The sequence below is a fragment of the Copadichromis virginalis genome, linkage group LG8 (genome assembly GCF_057382275.1).
Source record: "Copadichromis virginalis isolate Kocher_CV1m ecotype Utaka linkage group LG8, C_Virginalis_male_GT1.1, whole genome shotgun sequence".
Classification (NCBI taxonomy): domain Eukaryota; kingdom Metazoa; phylum Chordata; class Actinopteri; order Cichliformes; family Cichlidae; genus Copadichromis; species Copadichromis virginalis.
The window spans coordinates 6,946,356-6,968,987 of record NC_140625.1 but is presented as its reverse complement, the minus strand read 5'-3'; the positions used below and the strand labels follow the sequence as shown (position 1 = coordinate 6,968,987).

Here is a 22,632-nt window from a genome sequence, read left to right as displayed (position 1 = left end):
CTCCTTCATAGGCTGGCTATCCTGGCATGAGCCGAGAACAAGGTGCCAGGCATCTGGGCCACCCAACAGTTAGGTTTAAGTCATGTTAAATAAAACAATGAGCATCAACCAATTGTTGTTTTTGATTCTTCAAAAAAACATGCAAGGGCCTTGACAACTAGCCTGCAGAAACTGAACGGTCACTTATAGAATTAGATGATTTTGGGTACACAAAGAATTCTGTAGTGTTGTAATATTGTAGGTTGCTTAACTTAAAGTTTAAATTGCCTTGAGGTAACAGCTGTTAGGATTTATACATGCAAACTGTAATACTTCCACACAATGCTTTGCTAGTTCTTTTAAACTGCGTGTGATTATGAGGTATTTTATAGCAGAAAACACTTATGATAAGATACTATGTGATAATATTATATGAAGATTATATAAAAATATTCAAAGAGATACGTCAGATGTGATACAGTTACATCACATAGATGTCAAAAAACTGCCAAAAAAAGACTGCTTATCTTTTAGATCTCTTCTCACCAGTACATTGCTAACATAGGTGGTTAATATAAAGTGGACTACAAGGCCCTGTCCACGTACAGGGGTGCTTTTTAAGCTTTAACTGTTTCTACTCTTCGTGCACACGTATACGACATTTTAGGTCGCTGAAAACAAAGGTTTTGGAAAAGTTCCTTATAGTGTATACATTTTAACAAACTCCATATCAGAAAATACAAAAACAGTTGTCTTGCAATGTCAAGGATTTGGAGTCAGACTGTGTGTTATTGTGGCTTTTAATTTTTTCTTTGAATTGTTCTTTTTCCAGGTTTGAACGATTGTATAACATGTTTCTTTAATGACTTTAAAAACAAGAATTGGGTGAAGAAGTTCACATTTATTTTGGATTTTATCTAAGCCACAGAATGCTAAGTGTATGGATGTTTGACAGTTTCGCTGAACAGAATTGGCAGAATTTATTTAAACTCTTGGGGTTTGCGGTATGGACCCTGCTTTTAAGCAGTCCCATAATTTTAAAAAACAATTGAGACCCAGGATGTGGAGGAAACAACTAACAAACAAAACAATAAAAAATTCAGAAGACTCCAAAATAATTAGTTCAAACAACTGCACATAAGTATATGTTTTTCTGATGTGTCACTACTTTGCCAAAGTTGGTAAGAAGAACAGGAGAGGTTTTTATTTTGTTTTCTCCCTCTGCCAAGTGTCTGATCCACACTCCCGTCCAGTGGGTGGCGATAATGAATCTTTAAACTTCTTTGCTAAGTGCAAGCAGACCCAAAAGACGAAGGAGAAGGCTTGGAAACCTTCCAATCATTTTTGACAGTTACCAATCAGCCAACAGCTGGTTAGCTTAGTTTAGCACTGCAAGACTGGAGAAGGGGGCGCAGCTGATTTTGTCCAAAGGTAACTAAATTCACCTGTAAACATAGAAAAGGCTCACAAAACAGTATGTCTCACTGCTTTAGTGCTACCATAACAAAGATTTTTAAGGCTGTTATACATTCCAAGAAATTCCTTGAACAGGACTATTTAGGCTTGTCCTCGTCATGAAGGTGCCAGGCAGCAGAAACTTCAAAAGAAGTCACTGCTGCAGGCCAAGAAACGGATAGAAACACAACTTCTGTTGAACTACAGAGGCTTTTCTTTGTACCAGAGCAAATGGTGTGAAGGTTACATGATGTTTGGTCACAAAGCCCAGCGGCTTTCCTGGAGGCCTGTTTCAGACTGAGCCTGGTTACCTGTTTTCGCCTGACTTTACACTAAACTAGCTGGAGTTTCAAATTCAAATGTCAGATATTAGAATTACCTCTAGTCTGCAAATCTAAGACAGGAACGTGAAGTCCAGATGTCAAAATAAGGTCTTTAGCATCTATCAGTAACAAACACTGGGTGGAATCGCAAAACAGATCATTTATATCAGTGCTGAACGTTTTTCATGATCAACAAGGTTTGCATTTACAGGTTTGCATGTACTTCACTGAAAAGATGGCTTTGTAAGTTGATTATTTCAGAAAACATTTCTTTATGTGAAAGAAAGGGTGGCTGTGGCTCAGGTGGTCGAGCAGATCAGCTACTGATCGGAAGGTTGGTGGTTCAATCCTTGGCTTCCCCAGTCTGTATGCCAAATATCCTTGGGCAAGATACTAACCCCAAGTTGCCCTCCAATGCGTTCATTGGAGTATGAATGTGTGTGAATGTAGTTTAGGTTGCACTTGAGCTTAGAAGTGCTTGTGTGAATGGGTGAATGAGGCATGTTGTTTGGACTCCGGGAGAGAAGAAAAGCGCTATATAAGAATCAGTCCATTTACCATCTTTCCTGAACTGCTTATGAGAACATCGGCCTTGCTTTAAATCAGTGTAAACGTCCAAGGGTATCCTAGTCTCACAAGCTTTTACATATACAGCACACATGTCTAGAACAACAGAATTTTTAGAGAGGGGACTTTTTCTTGGGCATTAAGCACTCAGTACACTGCTCCATACCCTGACAAGACAGAAAAGTGGTTTCCATAGTTCCTATTTTAGTGTAAATTTTAAAGCAATTTATCTTTTTTTCTTCTTCCTCCTCCTTAGGTTTATTAATAGCATTTGAATAGTTCAATTAACTGTTGTTTCCAAATTATTTTGGGATTCTGTGTAAAATGCAGATTAAAACAGAATTCAATCGTTTGCAAATAATTTACATGATATGTTTAACTGAAAATATTACAAAGAAAACAGAAGCAGGAGTTACAGCAGTTAGTTTACCAATCAGAAGCTTGAATGAGTCGATCGATGGTCCCTCAAAGTCTGTATATCAACAACATACAGACAAGACAACTGATCGAAAAGCCAAACCAGTGATTATTCTGAGTAAGTAAGAAGAAAGACATAAAGTAAAGGCATAATGAGGCTTGTAGTAGAAAGTGCCTTCAGTGTGCAATTAATAGAAAACCAGTACCAGTTCATTTTCCATGTTTAGATCATGTAGTTGTGTGTTGTTGTTGTTTTTTTTTAGTTGTTGTTTTTTAAGTGATGTTAAGCCAACATTGTACTATTATAAGAGAGGATTTTGCCCACTAGGGGAAAGAAAAAAATTACCCTGACTTTTTTATTTTCCAAAGACTTGAAGGGGAAAAAGTCAAAGTTCTTTCTCTACTCTCAGAATTCTGACTTTTTTTTATGCATTTTGTCTTTTTTCTCCTCATCATCTTGTTTATTTGTTGTTGTTGTTTTAATTCTCAGAATATAGATTTTTTTGTTTGTTTGGGGTTTTTTTTTTTTATCACGCTGATCACTCCATCTTCTCCTGTGTTGGAGACACACAGCAAATATGAGCCTCATTTTTTGAGGGTGATTTTTGATTGGTCAGACCACGGGCCGGTTGAGTTTGATCCCAGAGAAGGTGATAGTTTTGCTGAGTCTTATTTGTATGTCTGTATTGTTTTAAATTGCATCTGTGACTGTGGAGAAAAACTTACTTTAACACGCTGCTCGGTAGATAAGCCGTATGCCCCAGCGCGCAAAAAGCGAGCGCTTAATGCTCTAACAGCGCCGCTTTTTCTGCTGCCTTTATGGATTCTGGAATAATGAACTCCAACTGTAAAAGTGTTGAGGACCTTTCGGACATTCTTCATTCCTCCTGCACTGATATCTTGGACTCTATTGCTCCGGTCGGGACTGCGCGCTAAGCATTTATCAGAGCCATGGTTGAACGAACATACGCGACTGCAGACGCGCCGAAAGGAGATGGAAAAAGGACAGATTGCACGTTTCCCTACAGATTTTAAGGACTCGTCTTTCTGCTCACCAAGAAGCTGTAAAAACTGCAAAGACACAGTTTGTCTCAAACTTAGTGTCAGTAAACAGTCACAGGCCTCAGGTACTTTTTAATGTCCTTAATCGCTTTCTTGGTTTACGTGATAATGCCGGAGCCATTCCTCCACCAAGTATTTGCAATGATTTTTTAGCTTTTTTTTAATGACAAGATTCTATCGATTAGGGCTCTTGTCTCGTCGTCCGCTGCTTCAGATCCGAGTCTTTCTCCTATGTGCTCTTAGAGCAGTTTGATCCCGTCTCCCTTAATGACTTGACTGCGGTAGTTAGTAACCTAAGATCATCACACTGCCCCTCTGATTGTCTCCCTCCAAGCTTGCTTAAAAGCACTTTTAATACTGTTGGGCCTTTTATCCTGAGATTAATTAATACGTCCCTTGCTACAGGCTGCGTCCCATCATGCTTTAAACAAGGTATAGTTCAGCCTCTTCTTAAAAAAAAAAAAACCTCGACCCAACTGTTCTGTCCAATTACAGGCCAATCTCAAAGCTTCCTTTTCTGTCTAAAGTTTTGGAGAAAGTGGTCTACTTACAGTTGCAGGCCCACCTTGACTTTAATATGATCTCTGAAAAATTTCAATGGTTTTAAATCACTTCATAGCACTGAGACGGCACTTTTAAAGATTTTTAACGATATTCTTTTAACTCTGGACTCTGGCAGCCCTGCTGCCCTTTTATTGTTGGACTTGTCAGCAGCTTTTGACACGGTCGACCATGACATCCTGTTATCACGGCTAGAATTTCATGCTGGCCTAAAAGGATCTGCCCTACAGTGGTTTTGGTCCTACTTGTCAGAAAGGTCTTTTCATGTCGATACGGGCCCCCACAACTCCAAAATAGCCCCTCTTAAATACAGTCTACCTCAAGGCTCTATTTTGGGTCCTGCCCTGTTCGCACTCTATCTGTTGCCATTGGGCTCCATCTTCTCGCGGTACAGCATTTCATTTCAATGTTTTGCTGATGATTTGCAAGTTTATCTACCTTTAAAAGCAGGGTCAGACCATCCCCAGCTCTTATTACGCTGCCTTGACGTTGGCATAAAAAACCTCGGTGTCTACTTTGATGGTTCTTTTAAATTGAATAAGCAGGTGAGTGCAGTAGTTCAGTCCTGCTTCTTTCAGTTAAGACAGCTAGCCAAGGTAAAGCCATACCTCCCGGCTAACGTCTTTGAATGTGTTATTCACCTTTTTCTTACTTGCAGATTGAACTACTGCAATTCATTGTATTATGGTCTAGATCAGGCCACCATCCATCGTCTTCAGATGGTTCAAAATGCAGCTGCTCACCTGCTAACTGGTACCAAACGGAGAGAGCATATAACCCCAGTTTTAGCTTCTTTACACTGGCTTCCTGTCTCCTTTGGGATCCAATTTAAACTTTTACTTTTTGTTTTTAAGTCACTTAACGCCCGAGCTCCTCCTTACCTATCTGAGCTCCTCTCTGCTTATGCTCCAGGAAAAACCATGACGTGTAGCCCAGAATTAATGCAGTCCATCCCACGGACTTATCTCAAATCTCGTGGTGATAGATCCTTCTCTGTGGCAGGTCCCAGACTTTGGAATAGTCTCCCCCTAAATATTAGATCTGCACAAACACTTGAGCAATTTAAATCATTACTAAAGACACATTTTTATGCCCTGGCTTTTGACACACTATGGCCCAAGCATTTTGGTCTTATTGGAAATAGTTTTAGTTATTGTTTTAATTCTTTCATTGTCCTATTATTGTTTTATATTGTTATTATTGGATTACATTGTTGCTTCTTAATGCCATTTTTATATTTTTAAGCACTTTGTGCAGCATCGGCTGTTTGAAATGTGCTATATAAATAAACTTGACCTTTCTTTGAAATTTTAAGATTACAGCCATTGCTCCTATTACACCACCCTACCTTACATTCTGAAAGATTGAGCTTCTCTGGGAGGCTCTTTTAATACTATCCTGCTCCCTTCAGGGCTCGCCACAGAAGATTATCTGCCTCCATCTCACCCTAGCATTCTTTTCTGTCACATCAGCCCTCTCCATATCCTCCTTCACTACATCCACAAATATTCTCTCAGATCTTCCTTTTTTCCTCCTGCCTGGCAGCTCAATATTCAGCACCCCTTGTCCAATATGTCGACTAACCCTCCTCTACACATGTCCAAACCATCTCAACCTTGCCGCGCTAACCCTCTGATGTATATATATATTTCCAGTCCTGTCTATTCTGGTCACTCCCAATCAAAATCTGAGCATCTTCACCATTGTCTTCGTCTTTCACCTCAGTGCTGCCATCTCCAAGCTAGTAATGAAACTAATTAGTTATGCAATCTACAGCTTTTCAATCATGTTTATTGCATTCAGGTTTTTACACACCTGTCTAGCCCTTTGGAAACAAGGTTGTATATCCAAACATGAATTTTGCATTTTTATTGAAAGCAGTTTAAAAAGAAGTCAAAGCAGTTGAGTTAAATCCAAGTCTTGTTTCAGTAAATCCAATCATTTGATCCTCTTTGTTGCTAGTCTTTATTGCTTTTGTCTGTTTTCAAGCTTATCTGACTGGGTGGCTACTCAGTGATACGTTTTCTTTCATGGTCTTAAATGTGAGTAATGAGGGGGATCATCATTCCCGTGTAATGGTCGTAGATTTGATTAACAACGGGAGAGGAGATTGAGCCATCGATCAGCGTGACGAACCCGAGAGTTTGATCCCTTTTGTTGTACTTGATTGATCAGAGGTCAGCGGGGATTCGCCCTAATTGAGGAATAAACACGTCACGCTGTTAACTCTGAGTCACTGTCCAAACACTGGCAGAGTTTTTTGTGAAAACGTCCGCGTTAACAGGCAGCTTTTGAAAACGCGCTTCATTTGCGTCACGGCTCGGTTGTTCGTTTGCTCTCCAGCGACTGGCCTCATACTGATAACGCATGACGTGGGACAAAGGTGACAAGACATCATGATCGGATAATTTTATTTGGTCCAGCGAATAAAACGGTGGCACCGAAGGGCGAGGGGTGTAATACTAAATACGTGAAAGTTATTCTCTTCAATACATTTGAACGTATTTTAACACATGCGGTCAATCTGTCGTAAAACGTGCATTACAGCATGTCTGAATTAACTTTTCAAATGAACAGGAGCGTCTTGTAAACTACAGTAAGCCGGACAAATTAGTGGTGTGTTTATTTTTCTTTACAGCTGGATCTCTGCTCGTTTCCACCCATACTTTTGTGTATTTGTTTTTTTTGTGTGTGTGTTTTGTCATCAGTCACGGTCCAATCACCTCTTACTGTTTGCTAAATACAAGGGCACCCCCTCATTTATTACTTACCCTCACACAGGTGTAGAGCTCAGTCCAGTCTGGAGATGACGGCACGAGCTCCGCGCCTCTGCCTCCTCGCTCTCCTGCTGCTAAGATGCGTCACCCCGCTGGCGATCCCGCAGGACGGTTTGGACGCGACGAAAATGGCCAGGCAGAAGCTGGATCGTCTCTTCTATCTTAAGGATATCCCCAGACCAGCGGTGGCTCCTCAGAAGAAGGCTCCTCAGTTCATGCTGGATCTTTTTAACGTGGTTTCTGTCACGGATGGGACCCCGAAAAGCCAGACGGACATTCTGGAAGGAAACACGGTGCGGAGTTTCAGCGATAAAGGTGAGAAGCAACAGTAGCGGCTGTTCCGCGAGAATATCTTCCAATGAGTTTGCATCTAGGGCGCACAAAAATAAGAAGTAGTATGCGTATAAGTGCGTAAAGACGCAATCGCGCACGGCTATGTGTCTGTTTAAAAGTCTGCGCTTTTCCAGTGTATGGTTTCATCATTTCTCTAAATATTTTTATATTGTTTTGTCGTCTGCAGGACAACCTGGAGAGAGTTTTCACTTCTTCAACTTGTCATCTTTCGGCAGAGATGAGAGAATGATCAAAGCGCAGTTCCGCTGGTTCCGAAAGAAAAGGAAGTTTTATCCCGGAAGCTTTCACACGCCTCATTTCTACAAAGTAAATGCTTCTTGTTTGCTTGCTTTTAAAGACAAATCATTTTCACTTTTTTCTTATATTGTACAGGAAACATTGTGGCAATGTTTTGGCGCACTAACTACTAAGTGTACTCGCCCGGTTTCTTTGTCTGCAGCATTTGATAATCGTGGGCCTTTAACAGGGATTCTGACGTTTTTGAAAACAAATAGTGATAGTTTCTGTTTGTTTGTTGGTGGTGGGGTTTTTTCCTCTCTTTTTTTTTCTCCAGGTGGCTCTGTATGAGGTGCTGGAGAACCTTGTGAAGCCATGGCGAGGAAACCTCATCACCTCCAGATTGGTTCCACTATACACACAAGGATGGGAAGTCTTCAATGTCACTCAAATAGTAAAAAAAAATCCATAACTTCATTTTCTTTGTTTAAAATGAATGTTTGAGGCTTGTTGTGAGAAAATAATTCCTTTTAAGTTAAATCATTGGTCATTATTTCAAAAGTCAGATGATCAATTCCAAATAAAAACGTCTCATAATGATGACGATCATGGTTTGTGTTAGATTGGAGGGATGATGTCATGCTTGTTTTAAATGTCAGGTATCCAAGTGGATCCAGAACAGTCAGGAGGACAACGGCATCCTGGTGATGACTACACTTCCTTCCGGTAACTGGCTGGAGTCGGTGTTGCATTCATCTAAACAGAATGTAGAGCTGACAGACACAAGCGCCTACCTGGTCATATTCTCACACGACAAACAGACAGGAGCATCAAACCAGTCATACTTTGGTAAGGTGGTGAGAGAGATGTGGGCATATTGCACAGTGTGACCTTTCCTCTGTTATAACAGTGATTGATTTAGGCAGGCAAGATGATTTTGCCATTTTTAACTTAATAAGAAATTCTAAGCAAATTGCAAGTGGAATATTTGGACTCCTGCAACTCATCTGGGCTTTGGTTTCATGCTTGGTGGGGTTTTTTGTTTGTTTTTGTCTTTTAGACTTGGGCTAATCAAGTCTCAGGGCAGATGATCACCATGAAAGAAAAAAAGTGAGGCATCTACACATCTCATGCTAGTCTGCTTAGCACCAGTTGACCGATCAATACAGTTTGTTCACTTAACCCGTCTCTTGACTGTGTGCTGTTCATGTGGATCCATTTTAATGCAGTTACAGTACGTTATACATAATACGGCTTAGTTTTTATCAGTGAGTAAAGTTCTAGCATTATGTCATTTAAATGCCAAAGTGAGATTCGAGTGAGTTTGAGGACGAGTAAATGGTGATCGTTAGACGACCGGGTCTAATCCTCAGCAGTTTTGTTTTCTGCAGTGGTCAGTATCTATTAAAAGTGGTCCAAAGAAGGAACCAGCGACAGGGTCGTGAGAGATGAAGGCTCACTGATGCACATGGGGAGTGAAGGTTAGCCGGTGTGGTTGATCCAACACATGAGCCACTGTAGCTCAAATTGCTGAAAAATTTAATGCTGGTTTTGTCAGAATACACATGCCATGCTGACCCCTGTCCACCGTCAAAAGCACCAACAATGGGCATGCAAGCATCAGAACTGGAGTATGGTGAATGGAAGAAGGTGGCCCGGTCTGATGAATTACGTTTTTTTTACATCACTTGGATGGCAGGGTGCGTGTGACTCTTACCCAGGGAACCCTATGCTCTATGGGAAGAAGGCAACCCAGCATAGGCAATGTGATGTTTTGTTCTGCTAGGAAGCCTTAGTTTCTGCCATCTGTGTGGATGTTACCTTGACATGTCCCACCTACTTAAGAATTGCTGGAGACCATGTACACTCTTTCATGGAAACAATATTCCCTGATTGCTCTGGTTTCTTTCAGCTGCGTCAAAGCAATAACGGATCAGGAATGGTTTGAGGAGCACAACAACAAGTTTGACCTCAAAATTCCCCAGATATGAATCCAATCGTGTGTCTGAGGTGTGCTGGACAAACTAGTCTAAACCATGGAGGCCACACCTCCATGCTTACAGGACTTAAAAGGATCTGTTGCTAACATGTTGGTGCTGATACCACAGCACACCTTCAGGGGTCTAGTGGCTGTTTTGGTAGCAGACTAACTGACTCAATATTAGGCAGGTGATCGAAATGTAAAAATGGTCATAATTTTCTATCCTAACCTCATCACAGGACAAGCCCAACCTGAACCGGCTGCCCCCGAGCACCGCAGCAGAAGGCCTCGTGCATCTTCCAGTGTCATGCCCCTCGACAGCTCCCAGCACTGCCAGCGCATTTCTCTGTTTGTTGACTTCGAGGAGATCGGCTGGTCGGGCTGGATCATCTCTCCCCGTGGATACAATGCCTATCACTGTACGGGCTCCTGTCCGTTCCCGCTGGGGGTAGGCATCAGGGCGACCAACCACGCCACAGTGCGTTCTATCATGCATGCACTCAAGGTTACTAGCGATGAGGTGGAAGCGCCCTGCTGCGTGCCGGACACGCTCCAGTCTATGAGTCTGTTGTATTTTGACGATGAGGAGAATGTGGTTTTAAAGCAGTATGACGACATGATGGCGTTAAGCTGTGGTTGTCATTAGCTGCCTGTGAGTCTCCTGGATTCTTTAACACTGGTCAACACATGGGCATGAAACAGTGAGGGTTAAGTTCCTGTGTTTTTGATGGTATTCACTGAGGTACTGAAAGAGCTATTTCATAGCTACTTGTTGCTAATCCTTTGACGATGCAAGTCCAATGGCCTGTTGTTGTTCTCCATTTTTTTAAAATATTGTTTATATAGTTTATATTGTGGCCCAAAGGCCCACTTCAGGTTCTTCTTCTGGAGTGTAATTTGAATGTTTCTGTGACACTGATATGTCCATGTGGTCCGTCCTACAAAATCATTACTTTTTATTTGGAATTAACTTTTACTGTTTCTCAGCAGACTGTGGTAGCTGCCACTAAAATGCTCAAAAATTACAATTAAAGGTGATGTTTTCAAGTATTCATTGTTTTGGTTCAGGAGCACATCAAATTAAAACTATTTTTACATTTAAGCAAAGAACTACTCCAACATTTTAAAGTAACTTATTTTGTAATTGGCTATTTAAAAAAACACATTTGGATAAACTGATTGAAAATGATTTCCAGGGACTATTATTTATTAAGTACCAAATATCAATGTTTTACAAGGGGATTTGGACTGAGTAATGAGTCAGTGTCAAAAGTTTTTTATATATATATATCTTTCAAAAACACAAATACAAAAATTAAAAAAGTGTGATGTACAAAAAAAAAGCTCTGGCTGTTGATTTCAAGGCCAAAAAAAAAAGGACTTTGCAAGTTGTTACAACCTGATTCTGTAATGTAAGAAACAATGTTACATGTTTGTTTTATTAAAAGCAGGGGGGCTATGCTGAATGAACTGGGGGAAATTAAAAGACCCTGCATTGTGTTTTCAAGTTCTTATGGTATTATATTATATTAGAGCACACAGGAAATAAAAGAAGCACATCAGTGCCCAGAAACATTCTTGCTATTGTTCGGTGTCTTAGCATAAATTGGTCAGCAGGTAGGTAGGACAGAGGTGAAGCTGGAAGCTGCTAATGTGCTTAAAAAGAATACAAACTAATATTTGATGCTGTATTTAATAAAACAGTTTTAAAGACAACTGCAGTGTTTTTAAATAAAAATTCTTTAAATTTGCTTTTTTTAAATTCCAGTGTTTTAGAAACAGTCTACTTAAACTGTCAACAGAGAAAAACACTTGATTGCACTGTATGTCCAAAACATTTGTGTATTGTGTTAAAGGGAGTCTACAGAAGCTTGTTTCTGCCACTGGAATAAAAAATGCCATGCGTAAGAATAGAATAGAATGCCTTTATTGTCACTATATTTGTACAATGAGATACAGAGCATCTCCTACTCAGTGTAAACATGCTGGGGGGTACAGTTCTGCAGCGCTATGTACATATGGACAGTATTAACATAGGGAAAAACATATATATATATATATATATATATATATATATAAAATGTACAATATACAAGACGTAAGTAATATGTAATAAATAGTGTTATTTATATACAGTTGAGTTATTGCACATAGAATAGGTATTGCACAGTGGTGGTCCATAGAGGAAGTGGGAAGTGGGGGGGCTGTGTTATCTGTGCATGTGTGAGTTCAGGGTGGTTATCGCTTTGGGGAAAAAACTGTTTTTGAGTCTGTGGGTTTTTGTGTTGATGCGCCTGTAGTGCTTCCCTGAGGGAAGCAGGCTGAACATGTTGAAGCCAGGGTGGGAGCTGTCCTTGATAATGTTTGCTGCTCTGCTGAGGCAGCGGGAGGAATAAATGTCCATCAGGGAGGGGAGAGGGCAGCCGATGCTCTTCTGTGCTGTCTTGACCACACTCTGAAGCCTCACTCTATCTGCTTTGGTGCAGCTGCCGTACCATACCGTGATGCAGTAGGTTAGCAGGCTCTCAATGGACGAGCGGTAGAAGGTCAGCAGCAGGTTGGAGTTCAGCTTGTACTGTAACCTGTAAATGTTGAGCTAGGTATCTCAAGATTTTGAGTATATAAGTTGAAATTTTGAGAAAATAACTCAAAATTCCAAGTTTGCTCTGCAAATCAGAAAACTCTGTAAACGATGTCATCTGCTTCTGGGTGACAAGGAAATGACTTCAAATCCTTCAAAGATCTTCCCAATTGGCAGAGGCAACTTGAAATTTCAACTTACTAAAACAAAAATTTGAATTATTTTCTCAGAATTTCAAATTATTTATGTGAAATTTCTACTTATTAACTCAAAGTTTTTTCCTTTTATTTATTCCCCCCCCCCCCCCCCCCCCCCCCCCCCCCCACTGGCAGAGATGAGCTTCCATAAGTAACAGAAGCTGAACTATGGCTGGGGCTTTACTTCCATGCAATACCACTTTGTGCCAAAAGATGGTGCAACAAGTCAATGTAACCTTCATTTAAGCAGGCGAAAGTACTCACTGTTATTTACAAAGGCAGCCTGCGAAAAAGGCTCAGCCCCGCAAGGAAGATTGAGAGAGATTGGGCTAAAAAGAAACTAAAGTTAAACAGCAGCAGGATGATAATTAGAAAAGGTAGAAGAATGGCTGTTCAGTGGTGCTGCTGTGACTCAGGTCGAAGAGCAGTTCGTCCCCCGAACAGGAAGTCAAAAGATATGTTTGTATGAATCTGTGTGTTACTGATGAATAAAGCTTATATTAAAAGAACACTTCGTATTATGTTGCTGGTTCAGCCTGTACTCTAACCATTCACTAATCCAATTTAAAGCAAATACCCATAACAGTAGTTATTTTCTTTTATTGGAATGCATCACAGACACAAGACAGCCCTGCTTGATTCTACAAACTTGCAAAACAAATTCTCCCTCATATCCTCTCCATACAAAACATGAATTCCAATAATACCAGTTGAAGCTTTCAGACAGTATAAATGCAAACATAATCAAAATGTGCAATTTGGACTTTAGCATGCAAAGGTTTCCAAAATGTTGTGGTATGGAGATAGTTAAAATCAATAAGATTTGGTTCAAGTATATCGAATGATAAATGACTGTATATGTCTGGTGAAAAAGGAACTCTCAAGACAACAAACCTTGCAGGTAGTAAAAGAAATGCTACAATATCTACACAGTTGTGGAGACCCAATACAACTGTAATATATAACAAACTGTCAGCATTTACAATAAATAAACATTTTACAGTGAAGCCCACCCTCTCTGTTTATACTTAAATACATTATGTACATGGAACATCCATGTCCATTTTACTCAAAAATCTTACGCAAACCCTTTCAACCACATTTAAATTAGCACATTCTACATCATTCATCCAATAAGTCGTCATCTTTTGTCAGGTTATGCTCATCTAAAAGCCATTCTCTTTTCACAAAGCCATTAATGGCTTCAGTAGCTTTACAAATCCAACACAACTTCAGTGCCTCCTGAAAATGGAAGGCAAGAAAAACAAAACCACAATCACAGATCTAAACTGCAAAAACAGTCAACACTGAAGGGAAAAAACGCCCTGAAATATGTATTGGCAATGAACTTTACATTCCTGGGAACATTTGTGGTGCATTTTTCCTCATTCTGTCTGTAACAGGCCAAATGTAGCAGTACAACAAAAAGTATTTACAAGAGCAATTATTTCTTTCTGGGATTGCTGTTTTGTACCAGCGTTCAACAACCAAACAGAGAAAGATCCATCACTACAGTGTTGTTGCTTTTTAATAGTCCTTCTGTCAAATGCCGGTATAGTATAAGAAGGCAAAGTTGGTTGGGAAAGAGTTTTAATGTGACAAAAGCATTTTTAAAAAAACTCCTGGAATGCAACAAACACCACAATTCAGTGATATAAAACAGCATTCCTTTTAAACCCTCTGGCCCATCAGCTAGGACAGTCGAGTTCCTCAGTGCCTATGAACTCCCCTAACATGTGTTCGTTCTGACCATAGAGAGGTTCCAAATATGGATGTGCATCTTTACAGTACATTTGCATTGATCTCTCTATATTCCTCTGCTCAAAGTCCTCTGGTTCCAAATGAGGTGCCTGAATTGTAGCTTTCGGACCCATGGGCGACAGAGGCACTGGGACAAAGCCATGGTAAACAACCAAAGGAGGGCTCAAGACCTCCATAGGGGATGCCTTAGGGACAGCACCTTCTGGTGGCTGGACTGGCAGCTGCACATAGCTTCCTGTTTCAGGATCAAAGAAGGTTTTCGTCTTGACTTGTACAGGCACGTCTACAAAAAAATACTGTCCTGAGTCTGGATCCTGGAGCAGCTTACGTTGGGTCATGGGGAAGGACTGCGTAACGATAGCATGCTCCATGCTAGACTGTCGAGACAGCTGGCTGGTGTGGCTTGATTGGCGGGATAGGGGTGAAGGGCGAGGTACTTCTGTGGCATATGCATCAATACTGTGGCTCCGTCTCAGAGGGTTGTCTCTGTTAGACTTGTTTCTGGCTCGGCCTCTCTGCTGAAGCTCATCCATGATGGATTTCTCAATGCGTTGGGTTCTGGGATCAAGCTTCTCATTGACCGGCATGTCGGCGCTGAGTCTGCGCTCGGCTCTATCTCCTAAATGCCGGTCAGTGCTTTGTGTTCGATGCAAAGCCCTGTCTGGCACTTGTTTCTCACTGATGTGAGCTTTGTAGACGGGCACGTTACTGATGATCCTGTCGCTACTGCAATGTCTTTGCTCTGTCTTATCTCCAGTGTGTCTGCGGCTGCTGCGGCCTTGTCTTTCCGATGCCATACTGGGTAGGGCTTCTCTCCTCTGGTTGTTACTTTCCAATGATTTGTGATCCTGTCTCAGAGTCTCATGCTTGACTTCTGATTTGTTGCAGCTGGGACTTTCTTTCTTGTTTAGCAGTTGCTCACACTGGCTGTTGCTGTTTTTACTATGGTGGCTTCTGCTGTGATCGTCCTCAATTTTTCCTCTGTGTTCTTTCTCGCTCCTCCTGCCATTTCTGTTACCAGTGCTGCTTTTGTGCTCAGACTTATCAGCCTTGTGTCTTTCTGCTCTGTGTTTGCTACTGTTGCTGCTGCTTTGAGAAGACCTGTGAGGTGACTTTTGGGCCTCTTCTTTCTTTATCCTTCTATTTGCAAGCTTGATTGCTTTTAGAACTGCCTTTTCCGATTTAGGTAGGACAGGCGGTGGCTTCAGCAGACCTGTTTGGCTTTCATTATCACCGCCACTTTGGCTGAACCCCATTGTCGTATCATATTCTGTCAGCCCAGCGTTTAACACCGTCTCCTCAGATGTGTCAGCTGTGCTGGTGGTTAGACTTTCCACTCCTTCTGATGATGGGCTTAACCCGGAAAATCTGTCTTCCTCCTGTGGCACAGTGAGGAACCCTCCAGCTTGTGACTTCTGTGGGTTTTCATCTTGAAGATCTGAAGGATAAACCAGCTGGGGTGCTGACTGAATCGATGTCATCTCTGTAGGCGTAAGAATGTCTGCTAGAATTACGGCCCTCCCACTGGTGGTAGCACTGGATTCATTAGCCAGTGTGAGCTCTGGACATTCCTTTGCATGATGTAGCTCATCCTCTCCCCTCTCTGAACCACTCAGACTCCCTCTGGGTGACCAGGGTTGTATGGTCTTCCTTAATTTGTTACTAAAAGTGTTGTCTTTGACTTTAAACAGGGAAGGGATCCCCAAGGTCGGTGAGAAAGTATTAACAGGTGACAGAGTTGCTGAATTACTTTCATTGTTACTTAATCTTTCATCTGTATCTGCATCTTCTCTCTCTTTCCTAGCCTTCCATACTTCCAGCTCTTGTTGAGGAGACTTTACGGGTTGCTTTATAGCATCTGGCTCGCTTTCGTGATCACTTAAAGAATAATATTCCACTTCTGCCCTGTCCGAATCGCCTCTTGTGTTCCGCGAAACATTTCGCACTGCCTCGTTAACCACCTTCACCTCTTCAGTTACATTTTCACAGTTTTGGAGTGTGCTCTCCACAGAGAAGTACGAGGATTTCGAGGACAAGCTGGCCTGATCGGGCGGGCTCTGAGTTACACTAACACCATTCACCAGCAGCAAGGGCGATATTATGTCTCTGGGGATTTCGCTATGAGCTTCTGAATCCACATTTTTATCCTCAATCGGTTCATGTATTTTCGTAGGTTCTTCATCCATTACTACATTCTTAGTCACCGTCCCATCTGCTGTGATTAAATGATCTGGTTTTAATGGGGCCTTTCGCTTTATCCTGCATGCCTCTTGTGCCTTAGCAGCATTGTTTTCAGCTGACGCACTCCTTGGGCTCATATTTATGTGCAAGTTGTTGCAAGTTGCACTGAACTGTGATGATATCAGACTTTCCTCCAAATTCCACCTCTCGTTACTGGAGCTGATTTCACTCTGACTGGGCACAGCATAATCAGTATTTACCTCTTGTACAGCTAAATCTTTCCCCATTGCGTTAAGGTGTACCTCAAGATTTTCATATCTCCCATCTTTGTTGCAGACATTTTCATCCACAGAGTCTTTCTCGCTAGCGACGCTTCCACGTCTCCTATTACCACCTTTTTTGATCCTAGGAGGAACAGGAGGAGTGTCGACTTTGCTGCCTACAGTTTCATTCATCAGGGAATCTCCGCTATCCTCAGACACCTGTCTAGCAACTTGTTTTGAATTAGCCTCTGGATTATCGTGACTAGAACGATCGGTAAGTTTGTCATTCAAATGTCTGCCTGTAGATTTTTGGAGTGTGTTCACCTCACTGCTAATCTTGTTCAAGCCAGGTAGTGCTACCCTACCGCCTGATCTGTGTGATTCTCCAAGTCTAGGTTCAGTCTGTGCCAAAATCTGTTTCAGGTGATTGTGGTCTCTCAGATCACTCAACATTTCTTTTAGTTCCTTTTCTTTAAGCGCAGAAGTGCTGTCATTTTCTTTCTCTCTCCTCACTGTGATAGCATCTTTTGTAGAGTTTTTACTTTGCTGTGCCCTTGCTGTATAACTTTCACTGCAAACTTTCTCATCTAACTGTGGATTTGCATCTGCTTCTGTTAATTTATTCTTCTTCCTCTCCCTTTCTGAGATGATCTCTTCGAGTGCCATTTTGGCTTTGTCATAGTTGTCATTTATGAGCGCTTTGTTTACGATTACATTGCTATCTAACTTTGCGAAGTCCTCCTGTTTGTTCTGCTCCTTTTCTCTCTTTGCAAACATTTCTCTCTTGGCTGACGTGTTGCCTCTTATCGACAGCATGCCTCTCTTTATATTTCGAAGCTCCCTTGAGATCAGATCATTTTTAGCCTTCGTCTCCTCGTCTATGTTAACCACCTCCAGTTTGCTCCTCGCGTTTTCGAGAATGCGATTACCAAGCCTAGCTCTCTCCAGCTCTTTCAAAGCATTCAAATCATTAATTATGTGCTCGCTGTCTTTAATTTCTCTCGCCTCCTCATCCAACTCCCCTCTTGCATTCACGTTCGGATTGCCCTCTTCATTCTCCTCGACTTGTTCATCATCGGTCACTGCAAATCTCTGATATTTTATATAGTTATTCTGTCTGGCTGAGAATATATATTTTAGCTTGCCTTGTTTCTGGATGGAATCATTTTCTTTTGGTGGCAAATCTGGTTTTGGTTCCTCCATTTCATCATTACGCATTTGCTGTTTATCAAGAGGAAGTTTAATATCAGATTTAGCAATATTTCTCACTGGAACAGGTGGTGGCTCTTTCTTGACATTACTACTGTTGCTAACCTGCTTTCCATTATTCAGTTCATTCCTGTTTTGGGATAAAAAATTGCTTTCTGCCACCAAACTCTCCTTCTTGCTGCCTAACACCTCCTTTGAAACATTCTCATCAATTTCTTTCTGCCGCAGTTCTTCTCTGTCTGCTGCGTGCTTGTTGATGCTATCTGACTGAGCTTTATTTTTGGCTGCATTAATTGCTTCTCTCGCTGCTCTGATCACATCCACTGTGCTTATTATTTGGCCACTGGCCTCTTTTTCCTTAGACATCTGCTGTGCCCCAAAGACTTTATCCTTCCTGTCTTTCACTGGACACTTTGTTTTCTCTGGCACATTTGGGGGCCTTTTCCCTACTGATGGCAGACCCTCATTCTCAAGCGTGTGGGGTGAAATTAGGGGTAAGCAATCTTTGATGATATTTGAAGTGTTTGGTGAAAGCCCCGTGTTCGCTGGCAGTGCCTTAGGGGAAAGCTCTTTGTTTAGCATAAGCGGCGAAACTTTCTGCATCTCGGTTGGTGCATCTGTATGTGCAGGTGTGCTCTGAGGGACTTGAAGATATTTTATATCACCGTCAACAGGGCTGGCTTTCTTGTACAGATTCAAAGAAGGGTAGTTTTGCTTTTTAGCCATTGAGCTCTTGTTCTTCTTTGGGTATATAAAGGGGGGCGTGGAGTTTTCTTCCCCAAGAGCCTCCCTTTTGCTCTGAAGTAGATTTGACAACAAATAATCGTCTGACAGAGGCCTGTCAGACCTATCCTCTGTAAGATCAACAGTTGGGGATCCGTGGGATTCCAAAATAGGACTGCAGACTGTCAGTCCATCTTTCGTCATGGCAGGTGTGCTTAAACCAGATCCACTGCCTTCAGAACCAGCTCGTGGATTTTTCTGATTGTCGTCTGTGCCGCCTTCGGGCAGCTCCACAGTTTTGAATTTAGGGGGACTGTAGCGGCTCTTCACCCTTTTCCTATTGTCTTTGAGGTTGAAGAGGATGCTGGAGGCCAGTGATTTGTAGCTGTCCCGCTTAACTTGAGGTTCAGGGGTCCCCTTGGCCTCAGAGTGCGGTCTGAGCGGAAGGTCAAATGCAGAAGGCGAGAGGACCGTTTGGAGGATTTCTGATGTTTCTGTCGGCTGCCTGGAGGGAATGAGCGGAGTCATCAGCTGGCAGATGTTGAACGGAGTAGAAGCTACAGAGCTGACCTCCTCAACTGCTTTGACTTCCACAGATATGACTTCCTTTTTGACCAACAAAAGACTTTCATCCACTGTTTTCAAATGGTTTTCTGGAGGAGTCATCCCAGGCTGATTGACCAGAACAGCACTTGTTGCTCTGGACCTGTTGCGCCTCCAGGGGGCAGCAGTTCCATTCCCTCCATCGGATGAGCACCTCTTCTCAGCTGGAGCCACTGAGGGCTTTGGTAGGACCTTTGGTGGTTGTGGGGGAGGCATGGGTTTAGGAGCAGTGGGAGAACAAGGCTGAGCTTCTTCTTTCTGAGATGACAGAGGCTTCTCCGCATGCAAAGTTTCTTTTCTACATGCCTTGGTTAGTTCCTTGTACAGCGGCAACTCGTACATTTTAGGGATATTATCTAGGGGGAGAACGGAGCTCACTGTGTCCCCCTGGACAAAGGGGAACTGGTTAAAATCAGTCCATGTCTGAAAAGGACTAAACTCACTGTGGAGAAAAAAGTTTTTAATGTTAAGTTTTCTTAATTTGACAGTGGCCTTCCCATTTTTAATCCTTTTGGATTTTCCTGTAGGAAGGCCGATGTCTTTGCCAGTTTTGTTGGATGAGCCATCAGCAGACTGATGCTTAAGAGGGTTTTTGTAATGATGATCTGTGAGACTGGTGTGATAATCTGAGGAGAATTCTGACAGCTCTCTCTGAATGCTGCGAAGTGCCGTTTTATCCCACGATTCTCCATTAGCATCAGTCGTGCTTCCATTTTTGATTAACATCCCCTTGCAGCTTTCCTCTGTGGCGCTTAAAGCTTTGAGGAAAGATGACATGTGGGATATAGTTTTCTGCTGATGGTGTTTCCATGGCTGGGTGTGATTTTTCTCACTTTTGCTTTGCCCCTGTTTTCTAGATTCCTTAATAGGATTCTTTTTAAGTGGCTCCTCCGCCAGAGGTTTGTGGCAGCTGAAAGGCGAGTATCCACACAAGAAGTCATCATTGTAAACTGCATCATCTCCAACGCAGAGACTTCGGAAGGCTCGATCGGTGAGAGTGCTAACCTCCCGATCGGTCTCGTCCATGAACAAGTCCGTGAAGCCATTGGGGAAGCGGTGGTGGAGCATGCTCCCTGCCCGATGGCTCATGTGTCGCTTTTCCACGCAGCTCATGATGTCAGCGACTGTCTTTGCGTCTTTGCATCACCAGCTGTGCCTCCTGTACAGCTGCTTCTCCTCTGCAGGTTCCAGTTTCTTCCAGCTCAGGATGACATCTGGAAAGCGGTGGGTTACGTAAATTTCCTAAAAAACAAGCCAGTGAAATCAGTGTTAGTTTTCACATAAGCTTTTCTAAAACCGTTTAACTGTCACACAGTTTAAGCAGTTAACTGTTAGCATTTGTGCAAGTCAAGAATCCAAAAATGGTTGTTTGACTGACATGATTACTTTAAATGGTTTTGAACTCGCTGCACTGATGACCTTTATGTACACAACATGTGCTGGCTACAGCCATGCTGTCACTATGCAGGCAGTAGACAAACACTTCATACCATGCAGTTATTTTAAGCATCGCATGATGCCTTAAGCTGTGAGCACCAAGCATGGGATGAAAATAAATGCTTCCCTTTTTTAGGAAAAATATGAAGATTTCTGTTATTTGTGTCCACATATTTGAAATAATGATATTCTTCACAATCAACATTCACTTTAAAAGAAGAAGATCTTTCATTTAAATGTCAAACACTTGTTCAGCTGTTATCTAGATATATTTTTTCCTAAGCTTTAGATGCATGACAATATTGACATGAATCTATAGAAAAGAAGGCAGGAAATGTGAGTAAATCGTCAGTCAGTGTCACAGATCAGCAGCAGCTGCTCTACTGTAGCTTCCTTGAGCTATGTGGGTGAGGTTTTAGAATAGCTCATTAACCTATTTATACGGCCTGACCTGGGAGCATAGCCACAGACATATAACTCAAGTCTTCAACTATTCACACAACCATTGCTCTCCATATAAGAGGTTTGATTGAGACAAATATAACCGTACACACTTCATGAATTATAGATATGTTTAGCGCATTAAAATGGAATAAATGGAAAGCAGGTCTCTCATCAAAGAAGTGTTTACATTCACAGTCAAGAAGGATTTTCAGGAAAGGTGGATACATTTAAAACAGAGAAAAATAAGATAAATGAATATTATGATATTTACTTTTATTTTATTATCTGAACCTAACAGATTAAATATCCAAAACTGTGTCGCTTTACTGTATCTTAGACTAGACTTACAGAAGACTTTGGCTTTCCAGGACTCTTCACTTGCCAACCATCTTAAAGCAGAGATCAGTTAGCGCCACGGTACTTTCCCAGCATCTGCCTGTGTATTTATACCCAAGGAATGAGTTATCCAAGTCACCTATACTGTATAAAGGCAAAAACCACTGGAGTGTAATTTTAGTTGTCCTAATTGTTCTCAATGTTAGTATATCTGATGTGAAAGTAAAATAAATAAACACGGTTATTTTAGAGTAAGAAAACTAATGTATGTCCGATTTTTGAGATTAATGTTTAGCACAAAACTTTGAAAAGTTTAAAGGTTTTAAGGTACATGTCTTCATATAAAAACCACACTGCTCCCTCACCTTGGTGATGGGTCTTTCATGCTGAGATTAAGAGTCCGAAGTTTGCATAAAACCAAGTCCTAAATGTAGAATCCAAGGATCCGCCTGTCGAGAACACGTTTATAGTTAAATGTTGTCAATCGCTGGTGTGGATGAAGAAATAAAGAAAGCTCACCAAAGTGAGTCAAGCCCTGAGATCCATGTTCGAATGCGCTGGTGTGGCCAGGCTTCTGATTGTGAACTCAAATGATACCAAAATAGACGCACAAGTCGGTGTGGCCAAACTGAGCAGCAACAGAGGGCCCAGCTAGCTTGCTCACATTGGAATATCCAGTGGGTGTCGAGTGGCAGGGCAAGACAGAGGGGCAGGATGAAATGGACACTGTCATTGGTTATTTTTATAACAAGGCAGTGAGGGCTGATAGACATGGGCCCACTCTTTACCTTTGCCAACCCTGAAAACATGACAAGGCCTTCCTGTCAATAGAGATTAGCCATTGTTTGGGTTTATCCTTGGACAATAAAGACGAATGATGTACACTTTTATGGTTATACCACTCGCTAGCATTTAGCAGCTGACTAATTCTGCTACTGTCTCCCGGGGAAACAAGCTTTCTGATATTGCATCACAAAGTCCCTGAAGTGGAGATTGGCAGCTGGAGGCAGACGTCTGCTGACTGATACGGCGGAGCTGGGCTCATTCTTGTTGTTGAAGCTCTGTTTACAAGACTCTGTGTGACTGAGTAATCTAGTTTTAGGACCAGCAGCTGTTGTTGCTGTGAGATTACGATGAGACAGAGCTGGAATTTTGTTGACTTGTTACCCTTTGTGAGGCAGAGAAAGTCGATAGGTGAGGTCATA

The 22,632-nt window shown here is 41.8% G+C and overlaps 2 protein-coding genes across 3 annotated transcripts; one reads left to right on the top strand and one right to left on the bottom strand.

The window, feature by feature from the left end:
• Nucleotides 1-7,156: 7,156 nt before the first annotated feature.
• On the top strand, nt 7,157-11,360 carry LOC146702611 (bone morphogenetic protein 2-B). The gene is made up of 5 exons (XM_085467196.1): nt 7,157-7,456; nt 7,662-7,801; nt 8,049-8,165; nt 8,371-8,560; nt 9,932-11,360. Exons 1-5 carry the CDS (start codon nt 7,171-7,173, stop codon nt 10,336-10,338), a joined length of 1,140 nt encoding a protein of 379 aa, XP_085323322.1. The 5' UTR covers nt 7,157-7,170; the 3' UTR covers nt 10,339-11,360.
• A 1,255-nt stretch (nt 11,361-12,615) lies between these two features.
• LOC146702610 (uncharacterized) lies at nt 12,616-22,182 on the bottom strand. 2 transcript variants are annotated; one of them, XM_085465541.1, is made up of 3 exons: nt 21,793-22,182; nt 21,440-21,527; nt 12,616-20,452 (listed from the first exon to the last, which is right to left on the bottom strand). In XM_085465541.1, the coding sequence occupies exon 3, from the start codon at nt 20,321-20,323 to the stop codon at nt 14,159-14,161; it is 6,165 nt and encodes a 2,054-aa protein (XP_085321667.1). In that variant the 5' UTR covers nt 20,324-20,452; nt 21,440-21,527; nt 21,793-22,182; the 3' UTR covers nt 12,616-14,158. The 2 variants fall into 2 exon arrangements, with proteins under 2 accessions (XP_085321667.1, XP_085321666.1); XM_085465540.1 differs by lacking the exon at nt 21,440-21,527 and having other exon boundaries at nt 21,793-21,876; nt 21,947-22,182.
• Nucleotides 22,183-22,632: the final 450 nt, after the last annotated feature.

Coding starts and splice junctions, on each gene's coding strand:
- LOC146702611 (XM_085467196.1), top strand. CDS start 7,171: ATGACGGCACGAGCTCCGCGCCTCTGCCTCCTCGCTCTCCTGCTGCTA. Junction 7,457..7,661: donor GCGGAGTTTCAGCGATAAAG/GTGAGAAGCAAC, acceptor TGTCGTCTGCAG/GACAACCTGGAGAGAGTTTT. Junction 8,166..8,370: donor TCTTCAATGTCACTCAAATA/GTAAAAAAAAAT, acceptor TTTAAATGTCAG/GTATCCAAGTGGATCCAGAA.
- LOC146702610 (XM_085465541.1), bottom strand. CDS start 20,323: ATGAGCTGCGTGGAAAAGCGACACATGAGCCATCGGGCAGGGAGCATG.